This window comes from Pomacea canaliculata, linkage group LG5 (genome assembly GCF_003073045.1).
Source record: "Pomacea canaliculata isolate SZHN2017 linkage group LG5, ASM307304v1, whole genome shotgun sequence".
In the NCBI taxonomy this organism is placed as follows: Eukaryota; Metazoa; Mollusca; class Gastropoda; order Architaenioglossa; family Ampullariidae; genus Pomacea; species Pomacea canaliculata.
In genome coordinates, this window is record NC_037594.1 from 24,585,900 (window position 1) to 24,597,488 (window position 11,589).

At 37.7% G+C, this 11,589-nt stretch overlaps 1 protein-coding gene across 1 annotated transcript; it reads right to left on the reverse strand.

The window, feature by feature from the left end:
- Nucleotides 1–702: 702 nt before the first annotated feature.
- LOC112564244 (TPR repeat-containing protein DDB_G0287407-like) lies at nt 703–11,394 on the reverse strand. Its single transcript, XM_025238935.1, has 20 exons — nt 10,864–11,394; nt 10,522–10,600; nt 9,737–9,927; nt 9,344–9,558; nt 8,886–8,987; nt 8,458–8,533; nt 7,807–7,918; nt 7,397–7,629; nt 7,020–7,181; nt 6,476–6,710; nt 6,105–6,316; nt 5,760–5,906; nt 5,367–5,555; nt 4,739–4,914; nt 4,328–4,541; nt 3,877–4,072; nt 3,546–3,628; nt 2,636–2,819; nt 2,281–2,471; nt 703–1,974 (listed from the first exon to the last, which is right to left on the reverse strand). Exons 2-20 carry the CDS (start codon nt 10,595–10,597, stop codon nt 1,852–1,854), a joined length of 3,117 nt encoding a protein of 1,038 aa, XP_025094720.1. The 5' UTR covers nt 10,598–10,600; nt 10,864–11,394; the 3' UTR covers nt 703–1,851.
- Nucleotides 11,395–11,589: the final 195 nt, after the last annotated feature.

An 11,589-nucleotide genomic window follows, 5' to 3' on the forward strand; every position in this document is an offset into this window, starting at 1 on the left:
CAGGACCCAGGTGGACTCGGCATATGAGGGAAATAAAAATACACAGTACTTAAGTCTGCGAGCAAACTTTGGTTGTGGGCTGCACGCCCCTGTACACACCAACTACGTGGACGCACTGAAAGCAGTTGGAAGTGTGTGAGCTGGGCATGAGTAATGGTGACAAAGGTGAGAGAAATTGGTTTTCTCTTTACATTTCACATTGTCCCAGGACAAGGAGAAAGAATTGGAAAGACTGTAAAATCTTTCTACCAGATTCTACTGCAATAAGATTACCACCTTACTATATTATGCTCTTTTATAAGGCGGGAGAGACGAGAAGATAAAGGTTAAACACTCGTGGTGCGGACTGACCAAAGGGCGATAAACGGAGTTGTGTGCATAAGCCGCACCAATGCAAGTGATTATCTACCCTGCACCTCGCTGGGCATCTAAACATAGGAAGGGATAAAATAAAGGATTTTTTTTTTCCTAATTTCCATGCCCTTAAAACACTCCGCAGCTGCAAGGATGAAGACCTCGTCCCTTCTTCTTCTCCCTCTTCCGCTGTTCTGGTCCACCGACTATCCTTCAGCTTCTCACTGTATATTTATTTGAGAACATTTACAGCTATAGTCGGAGACACATCCGTTTCATATTTTAATAAACAGAAAAACGATACATTTAAAGAAAAGTTCAGAAAAAGACTATTTAATATTTCGAAGGTTTTATTTAAACTATTTGAAAGATTGTAACAGCAGACATGCGTTAAATACTGTTTGTAAGTTTTGTAATAAGCAAATAAACTTCTTTACAAAGTGAGCTTTGTGAGAATATAAAAATAATTGCATGCAAGTTTTCTGAATCTTTCTACATTAACACATGAATTTTTGTATTTTGTAACGGCTTTTCTAATACCGACAAATACAGCTCATCATTAGGGATGTAATCTAGTAATAATCTTCTAATTGCTTGTAAACAGTTGTAAAACCAACAACAGTGCAACAACTGGAAATCTAAACAAATCATAAAAGTAAATAAAAAGTTTGTAACTGAATATTATATTTTTCAATTGAGCATTATGTACACTTTTATAGAAAGTGAACATAGAGAAAAATGACTGGAGGTATATCAAATCCATTGTAAAAAAAGTAGATGCTGTAAAGAAACTCTCTTAACTGAATGAAGCGGCCTAGACGAATCACTCTTTTAAAACGACATAAAGTCAGACATAAAATACCCTGTGTGCAGTTAACAAAAATATTGCACCTGCTACTATTTTTCAATTTCTGAAATATCAAATAAACTGTGTTTATCAAACGAAATAACGTCTTATAAATATAATCCTGAGCTTAAATCTTTACACCTTAAGGTATTCATCTGTCACATTATTTCTGTACATATTAATTTGGACAAATGAAATGCTAATAACACACATGATCATACTTTAAAAGTGGTCAAAAACACTACTACAGAAAATATCACAGACTTAAGATATCCACTGTTTACAACAAGCTAAGGTATGGTGATCAGCGGTATTTACCGTCACCTACCTGTCGTAGTGCTCGTAAGGAATGTCATAGAAACGGACAGTAATCTAGCTATTGCACTTGACTATATGTTTATTCAAAAATCATTTCTCGTTCTTAATTTGAAAGGTTTCTAGCAAGTCCTCAGTTGAAAATGGCTTATGTTTTCTTTGCCTCTACAGAGGTTTCTAAGCCGATTTGCGACCGTGGGCGAAGGAAGACCAGACTAGAAGGAAAGAACCGTATTACCATAAAACAAGAAAGGTATGTGTCTCTAACTTGAGTAACTACATACAAATGTGGAAGCATGTGTATAGGCTATGCTAATTAAGTCATCATTTTGACCCTAATTTTGTGGCTGCTGGGCTAAGTAGACCTGAGCTTCGTCATCTCGACCGAGGTTCTGCAGGATGATGATGACATCGTTTCGAGAGCGAACAGTGTTTGGGTGAGCGTGGCCCAGCACTTCCTGTAACATGATGACAGCAACTGTTTTCAGTAAAACATTTGTTTGTCCACAACCAGACAGACTGACCTATAGACAGGCAATAAACAGACAGCAGACATACAGACAGTAAAGTCGGTGATTGGTATACTTACAGGGACACCGGCTTAAGTGACAACTAAGAATGAAGTCCTATTTATGCAATGGTTGTATTGCCTAAGTAAATTATTTAATATCAAAACAAATGACGTCTGTTGCATTTCCAATAAAATGTGCGACTGGTCTTACATGGAGTGCAAAAACAAACGAGAAAAACGGATGATGTGATACCTGTAGGATGTCCAACTCCAGCATGTAGTATTTTAAGCACTCGGTAATCAGCACTGTGTTTTTATCGCTATTCCTCCTATTCCAGTACAGTTGCCCGAACAGTTGCACACAGCGGCCTGTATTCAGATGGTAGGTGCCAAAGTACAGGCGACACAGCGACAGGGACTCTTGGAACAGCTTGATGGGTACATCTGATACACACCAACAGAAAGGCATTTGTACGGGAGATGCTGAAAGTAGGTAATCATCCCTCTCTCTCTCTCTTCCTCCTCTGTCTTCCGTACTAATGAAATACTGACTAGAAAGTTGAGAAATGGCACAGATATACATAAAAATGCAGTTTCACGTTAATTACTTATATCTTCGTTGTACTGATTCCTTTCGCCTAGATGGTACAGCACCACCGCAAGACCAACTTTGTTGTTGTTGCTTGTGAAGATGTCCTGTGCCTCGTTCAGAAAAGACGACTTAAAGTAGCCACACAAGCACAGCACCTCGCCCAGGCGGTTACTCTTGGGTGCCAGCAGCTTCCTGTTAATCTGTTGCAGAAGGACCCTGCTTAATCCCAATGTGCGATCATTCAGTAATGACCAGCAATTTTCTTCCTCAAATATGATAAAAACTGCGAATATCTACAAATAGTTTAATACTGTCAATATCTAGATATTTCAACACTATAGAAATGCTTCAATGAGACTTAAAGAACAAATTTCAAATATTTGGTCTACTGCCGTGCTGGTGTTGTTTTCAGGATGGTTAATTAGTTAGGAACCTTGAGTGGGTGCAGGCGCAGCTTCAGTTTTGCTAGCGTGTGATTCCCAATGTACGAATTCATCACTTTTGGAATAACAGGCAAATGAAGATATGGACAGTAGCAAGGTGCTCTAAACAACAACAGGACGTTCTTTCTGTGGAAAAGTATTAGTTGGACGCTACAGAGACTTCACAGGTGAGTAATTTATCCTGTTGGATTGACAGGTGTTAACAAGACAAAACTAAGACAAGTCCACTGAAGTCAACAAACTCAGCTCAAACCGAGACTTTGAACCTGGCGGCTAGCGCCCTCAGCTCTGGAGAAGACCTTCTTGGCCTGAAGTTGAAAAACAAATTTCTAGAAGAAGCTGCTTCCCTGATTTAGGGAAAATGAATGAGTGACAACTCGCCTTGCGAATACCGTATTCTATTCTAATAATAATTATTATAATGTTCTTTAACCTGACAGACCTATATATAGCTCGTAGACAAAATATTAAAAAAACATTCACCTTGACGGTAATATCCACCAAATCAGAGGCTCTATTGCGGCATTCTCCGTAACCAGGATCGGTTCCGTACGAAAATTTTAGGGCTGTAAATAAAAATAAAATAAAAACTAGAAAAATGAACAGGTACGGCACCTGCGCCATCATTCTTACAGAGCAATACGTGTATGCATTCTTGTATTATGTGGTGAGTACTATTCAGTGTGCCTGTACCCTACCGTTACTTCGTTGGTAGTAATCTTTATGTAATGAAGAAAGTCATTCTAATGTGGTAACTTATGTCTCCGTAAAACGATAGTAAAGGTTGTGGCTGTGGTGAAGTGTATAAAAGCACCTTTCCGGAAGATCAAAGTCATCATGGCGTGTAGTGGGTCCGCTAGCTCCACTGCCTCTTTGCCATATTTAGTCTTCAGCTTCTTGATGACACTGCCTAGCACCTCATCGGCTGTGTCGTACTCGCCGATGTCCACAAGGAACCAACCCACCTTTGTCTCCAGGAGTTCTCCTTCTTTATCATCTTGTAGCTTGCCCTTTCAAAATGTATATAATGAAAAAATGAGCAGATTGCCTCACCGGCAGTCATTTACAGAAGCAAGACACATACTGTGTGACACTTAAAATAGTAGCAAAGTGTGTCAGGATGAATAAATTTTGTGCTTAAGCCCATCTATACCCAGTATAAACAACATGGCGAAGATAGAAGCACATCAGGTCTGCTAGGAAAATGGAAACGACGACGACTAACGTAGCCATGAATTATAAAGGTAGCCAAAGAGGTAACCCACGCTCAGATGGTCCTGTAGGAAAGCCTGGTATTTGGAAGCAGCGACTTGGTAACCGCCAGCCGCCTGCCAGTATCTCATGAGGATTTGCTTGTTTTTCTCCGTGTACAGAAACTCGAACATCTCTCTGGTCAACAAGCACTTCTGCAGCCCCTCCTGGTCCCCAATCTGCAGGTAATGGTAAGGAAGCTCTTCTGCCTTTCGTCGGATGTCTGAGCTTTTGGCGAGAAGGACACACATCAAGATCTTTGCTTCAGCATGGGTAGAATACTTTTTTCGTCCAAACGCTTAATATCCTATAAGAGCTACTGTCATTCTTCTTTCGCGAAGACAAAGAATTAAAATCACTTAACTGTATCACTAACAACATCAGATTAACATCTGATCTGGTAGAAGAATTTGTCAGTAACTCACCAAGTAGAAAAGAATTTTATGAGGTGTAGATGATAAGCAGCTCGAACTTTCTCATCACTCAGGTAAAGCTGGCGTATAACCTTGCTGATAGATCGATGGTAAAAATCTAGTCTTCCTTCTCCAGAAGAGCCACTTGGCCGCAGGAATGGTCGCAATCCAACATAAAGAAAACCCCACTGAAAATAAAATATGAATGATTTATTATCTGTTGTGATGCTAATGTTGCTAAAACTACAACTATGAATCCATTTGATTTCAATAGCATTATAGACCATGCAAGGAATGCTTTTCAGCCAGAGTAAATTGGGCTGCTACTCTTGATGCGAGGGAAAGCAGAACAGTCTGTTGTTTTAAAGGGATTTGCTCATGCCAGTCACAACTGACCAACTGCTAGTGGTATTAAAGTGGGAAAGATGGTGGTATGATGGTGGGCTTATAATGGGATACCGGGCTCACGTGGCTTCCAATAACAAAACCCACAAAGGGATGAGCAAAGCCTATAATTCTTTAGGAAATTCAGTATATATGTATATAGATGGAGAAATGTTTGTAAATATGCCCAAATCAAAGACGCAGAATGAATAGAAATTCTGATAGATGAAGAAAAGCAGGAAGCAAAGTCAATTACCACAGCCATGGGGAGCCTCTCTTTGAAGTCTTCTGTTAAATCCTCTCCAGATTGATCACAGGAGACTGACTTTGAGGGCAAAAGATGGAGCAGCTCTTCTTCATCAAGGCCAAAACGAGAAGTCTCTATCAGACAAAGAGAGGTTTTCATCAAGTCGCCTCCATACTCTTTAGTTGTTCGTTCTATCACCTGATGTGCAACAAAGAAAAAAGAGTTGGGACCTTAATGAGTTTCCTTATGGCTATAGCAAGCAGAGGATTGAAGGCATTCTAGTTCAAGAGTTTCTGATGTGTTTTATTGACTATAATGTTCAAACTCTGCTCCTAAAAGCCCACAAGAACGAGTTCTACAATGCAACCAACACATCTAAACATACTTTATGAATGTGCATACCAGCTTCAAAAGCCCCAGAAGATCATCTGGGAGGGATGTTATTTTCTTGGTTAAATTCCTGAACTCTCCAAAGACCCTCAACTCTTCACACGCAATACTCAAATAGAGGGGATTCCCTGAATCTCCTTTCCCAATAAGCAGTCCCATCTGCAGCATTTGACAAAAACACAAACAAATTAGAACTCAACACAATAACATTTGCAGTCTAATAGTCATGATCCAGATACAACCATCAAGAAAACTGAAAAGCAATTAAATATTGTTCTTAATTCTGAATGTATGACATTACTGTAATTATGTAAGTCGATTTTGACAAAAGGGTAATTTCCAAACTTATCACTGTACCTGTTTATCATCCAGTCGCTTGTTGTAAGGTAGGAATATTTGTTGTGCAATGCTCTCTCTTATCTTTTCATTCAAAGGATTAACATAAATTTCTTTTGCTTTGACTGCATGATCCCGCAGAGCTTTAAGACATTCCCCTTCCAGAGTGCTCACAATCACGCGCATTCCCTCTGGAAGTTCCCTTGGCAACCAGTTCAGTTTATGACTACTGCCTGAAATAAAAATCACAAGCACTTTATGCCTGTGCACATAGGTACAATTCACTATGAATGTGTCTGAAAGACATGGTACTCCTACAAATATATCAGTTTGAACAATTGTTTTGTCTTCAGAAAACAATATAAAATACTACTTAGAAGAATGTGTATTACCATCGTCATCTATCTGATTCAAAGCATCAATAAACAAAACCAGAAGCTCGCATCCCTGAGTTCTAGCCTGTTTGACAGCCTGTTGCAACATAGTGGGCACAAAACGAATCAGTTCGTCTACATCCAGTGGGATACTTTCCTGCTGATCTTGAGGAAGGCATTCCTTATAAATGCGCGACAAGATGCTGTACAGTGATGTTGAGTCTGGTGTTGCTCCCACAAAGTGGTACACAATCTACAAAAATACCAACAATAGTTTTCACCTTAGCCTTATCTTGGTTACACTCAGTATTATTGGTTTTTCTGATGCTCATATAGCAAAATAATAAAATTTAAAAACCTTGTAACACTCAAACATCCACTCCATGATATGTATTTAGTTACAAAATAGATGAGATTCATGGAATAAAAAATAGTAGTGGTGGTGGTGGATGCATAAATATGTGTGTGGGGGGGGGGGGGAGTTGGGAGGACAGGGGAGAGAGTTAAGTGTCTGTACTTGTCTGTGTGGGTGGGTTTTTGTGTGCATGTTCCTTTGTCTTACCTTGAGATTTGGATATTCCAACCACTTTTTAACACAGTAGGCCATCAGAGCACTTTTTCCTGCTCCAGGGAAGCCAACCATTGCCAGAACATTAGCTGATGCAGTAACAGACATTATGTAACTCTCAACCTGTTCTATTTCATTCTCTCGTCCAAGCAGGATCTATAGAGACATGACAGGATGCCACATACATATTTGAATGAAACAGGAAGTTATTGTTTGAAAGCTTAAAAAAGAAAATCAGGACCAAGCACAGTATTATTGCCTTAATATTACATAATAACTTTATGACTATGCATTTAGGGGAATTTATACGTTTTATCCAAGACAGTAAAATATATTACAAAACTTCCACACCATGATAGTTTAATTCTTACTTGTGATCTTTGAAGCATGAAATCTTCCTGCTGAGCTTTCCGTATCTCTGTGTCTGAGGCCTCCTTCTCAAGTGACAAGTCAGGATATTGCTCAGATATTTGTTTTCTGAAGTGATTAATAACAACCTCACCAAACTGATCTAGACTGCCAAGTATTATCTGTTTATCTGCATGGCTAATCACTTTACAATCATATTCTGACACTTGACCTGGAAAGCGGTGCTTTATTTTTTCTGAAAACAAACAGCAGGAATAAAAATAAAGTGAGACAATCAGAGGCTCAGTAATTGTGACATTATGTGATATAATCATATCTACTAATATGAAATACCTTGAAAATATATTGCAACAGCTATCTGCTGAAATATTTCCATTCATGTTTCAAGTCTAACAGCTGAAGCATTACCTACCTTTGAGAATTTTTAGGCTTTCAATAGCTGAAGACTCTGTCTCAATGTATACTGGCTTCATGTCCTCATCTACATCCTGTAGAAAGTCTGGCTTGCGTATCATGAACAATGCCTGCATTACACAACATTTAGCATCTTTCAGTAATGTTTATGAATTGCACACATCACTCAAACATTTCTAACACTAAGTTTGTGAAAGAAAGTGCATTTTGCTGTTGTGTTTGTGTGTGCATACAATATATATATATGTTTCTGTGTATGTGTGTGGGAGAGAGAGGGAGGTAGGGGGAAGAAAGACACAAACTGACAAATTTTTTTAATGAGGGTAACAAAATAAATGAATCTGCTTTTTTTACATCTGTCCCTCAGGCATCATGCAAAAAAAAAAACCAAATTCATCACATAGTTAGGAAAAAGCACAATAAAACAATATGAAAGAGTATATGCACAAGAATTAAAGAAAATGTTTGTAATAAGATGTTGTATGGGAGAGAGCAGAAGAAGGATTAATTTACATACAAAGTTCTTAAATTTAATACACCTTAGAAGACATTAAAAAGCAGATGGGCAAGAATAAAAATCATTACAGGGAGTCACAGAAAACAGCACATGGGTATAAATAGAGAGGAGGAATATCGAAATTGTCCATACATGAGGATTGTTGTCCCAGTATGCCCCTGTCATTATCTCAAGGGCTGTGATTGACATGCCAGGAAGCCACTTGTACCTGTTTCACCATCAATTGTAGTGGTCCAGTCAAACAAAATCCCAGTAAAGATTGCTAGATATGGAAATAGTGTGTGCTATTGAAGTGTGTGCATGAAACGACAAGTATATGGGTCTGCATTCAATAATTTTTTAATTTAAGGGATTGGTATCATCTGGAATAATAATATGTGATTAACAGAAAAGTCTTTGTGCTATATTTTCTATACAACATTTTAATATTTATATACATCTATTTTTATATACATTTTAATAAAATGCAAAGGAATTTTAAAGCTTGTAAAAATTCTCAGTCAGGATTGATGAATAATACGTATGTGATGAAGACTGACATCTGACAATGAAAGACTGACTTTGTTTTAATATCATCCGGAACTTCTTCTACATTCAGCACAAATCCATAGCGCTCAGACAGCATGTTAAGGAAATAGACATACTCATTTTCCTGTCGCCCTCTGAAACAAAGCAAAATAAATTCCTATATAACACATAACCTTTCATATATGAAATAAATGATTATGCCATACAACTTTGCATTGGCTCTTGTAATGCCATGCCAGACAGCATCCTAAAACTATTTACCATCTAACAATAGTTTTTTTTTAAATATTGATTAAAACTTAGACATACTTAGCCAATTACAGTTCACCTGCTACTGGTCATTAGGCATAAAATATCTTTAACTTTACACTTATTCAAAAATACCAGTCGAAATTTCAATCCTGGGCATTCGCCGCAAAAAACTGGCCATGAAGCCCATGAGTTAAACATTCAGCTTAATATTCCTACTTTAAGAAAGTTGCACACCAACCTGTCTATTTCTGACAAACATGTAAGCAAAGTGTCTCGTGTGTCAGCACCCTCGGGTATGCCCCACCGGAGGTCACATTCTATCAGTCGGATTTTACGGTCCTGACACCACTGCTGCAGTTGTGGGATGACAACCTTTACAAGGTGCTCTCTCTCACTGTTCATGTCTTTAAATGTGCTGCTGATAAATAGTCGAACTATGCGCCATCCCTTCTGCTGTAAATGGGACAAATTTAAGAAAATATAGTAGTACTCCTGATTAGTCTATAGTTTTGAATTTATTTTGTGGTATATATAAAGCATTTCATAACTTTCAAACTTGTTTCAGAACATTTCTTGCACTCATACACAAGGTAAATTACATGGTCAGCACATGGTCACAGTGAATACACACCTTTGTCCTGGGTTTGACCACAGGAACTTTATCAGCACATAGATAATCAATGCAGTCATACCAATGTTGAGACAAAGACATCTTTTGCATGAAAGTTTCAATGTTGGTGCTTTCCCACTTCCTGTATTGTGCACCTTCCTCTCTAAACATATTATTTCCTGAGTCTCGAAGCATGTTTGCTGCCATGATAACTTGGAAAACAGAAAATAGAAACTTACTGAGTGATTAAGACAATTTTAAGTGTTCACTTAATTCCTTAAGTAGTCTGTTACAAATTTTATGACATATGCTTAAAGCATACTCTAATTCAAATCTTTAACACTAACTGCATTTTTCTGTAGAACACTATTAAAGTGTTGCAATGGTGTATTTTAGATGAAGAAAAAAACAATATGTAAGAAAGAGTGCAAATAGGAAACTAACAGACTTTCTTGTCAACAAAATATAAATCATTGAAACAAGTGATATCTAGATTCACTAATTTAATGTTTTATTATAGGTTTGTCTTTATTATAGTACTTAATGGATTTTAGCACTTTACACATACACACCTACACACTTTTAACTGCTGATATATGTATAATTCATATAAACAAACTAACATATTTGCAGCATAACAAACAAGAGAACAGTAGAAGAAGAGAGTTGGTAAGTGAGAGAGAGAGAGAAAGAGAAAAGCAGACAGAGAGATTAGAGAGAGAGGTGGCTGTTTATCTATCTACCACTCTTATAGTAATAATGTCATTAGTTAACACAATCCTGTAAATGATAAAATAAAGGATTACCAGAGACAGTTGAGGGTTTCTCTTGCCGACCTGATTTCTTTTCTTTTCTGGTTTCCTTAGAGGAGCCGGACCCCATTATCTATTCCAGACAAAGAGCTAGCATCAAAATTGATCATGTTCAAGGAAGTCATTATACAAATTAAAAAGAAAAATTAAAAAGAAATTATTTCTGCTGTAGGTCCTAGAAATATATGTTTTCTACTGTTGGTGTGCTGTGTGTGTGTGTGTGAGTGCTTTTTTGCATATGTGTATGTGTTTGAGAGAGAGAGAGAATGAGAAAGAAAAATTAAAGAGAAAATATCAAACTCAATGATGGAAAATCGAGAAAGGAAATCAACTTACCTGTTTTTTCAGGTGAGCAAGATGTTGACAAGGTATTTTTTACTTGAGATCACAGCCTGAACGCCTGGTTCACTCGTGTATTTTCCATTAACGATTTCCATGTGACACAAATTAAAGTATTGACTGTTATGCATAAGGTACCATTCTTATTAATTGTCTTGAAGCCTGTCAGAAAAGTTGGAATTGCTGTAATCAGGAGTCATCTGATACGCCATCACTGTTACACACTTTATGATATAACACAAAATTTTATAAATACTTCAGCAACTCTAGTAGGGCCTCTATACTTCTGTTTACATTTGGTCACTAAGGACGCCGGGACGCCGGAAAGAAGCGAAATTCGCGCAACTTTAATTATAACTAAGCCGCATTTTCATTGTAGTTGCCCTTAGTTATACCTCCAAATAAAGCCTTAAGTTTTATTTTTAAATGGTTTTAATTGTTAAAAGGTTTCTTAAAGATTTAAGCCAGCGTATATTATTTTTCTTATGATGGAATTAATCAGACGTGCAGTTCCTGCAGCCATAACTCTCCATGGGAGGCTATTCTCGGAAAGACACGCGGAGTGGCAGCTAGTTCTTCCCCTTGAACAGGGTGGTCTATGTCCCTGGTGTTCAAAATGTGACGGGTGCTACACGAGCACCATGCGCCAAAATAACAGAATACGTATAATAGTATATACTGACTAAATCATAAACTAAAAACCGGCGAACCTAAGACTAAGTC

Bases quoted from the DNA above. Each gene is read 5' to 3' on its own strand.
- LOC112564244 (XM_025238935.1), bottom strand. From the start codon at position 10,597: ATGGGGTCCGGCTCCTCTAAGGAAACCAGAAAAGAAAAGAAATCAGGT. The intron at 8,988-9,343 runs GTTGGTGTGCAA...GCTTTGTTTCAG, and splicing joins TGTTTGTCAGAAATAGACAG to AGGGCGACAGGAAAATGAGT. The intron at 3,629-3,876 runs GTGCTTTTATAC...TTTTATTTACAG, and splicing joins GACTTTGATCTTCCGGAAAG to CCCTAAAATTTTCGTACGGA.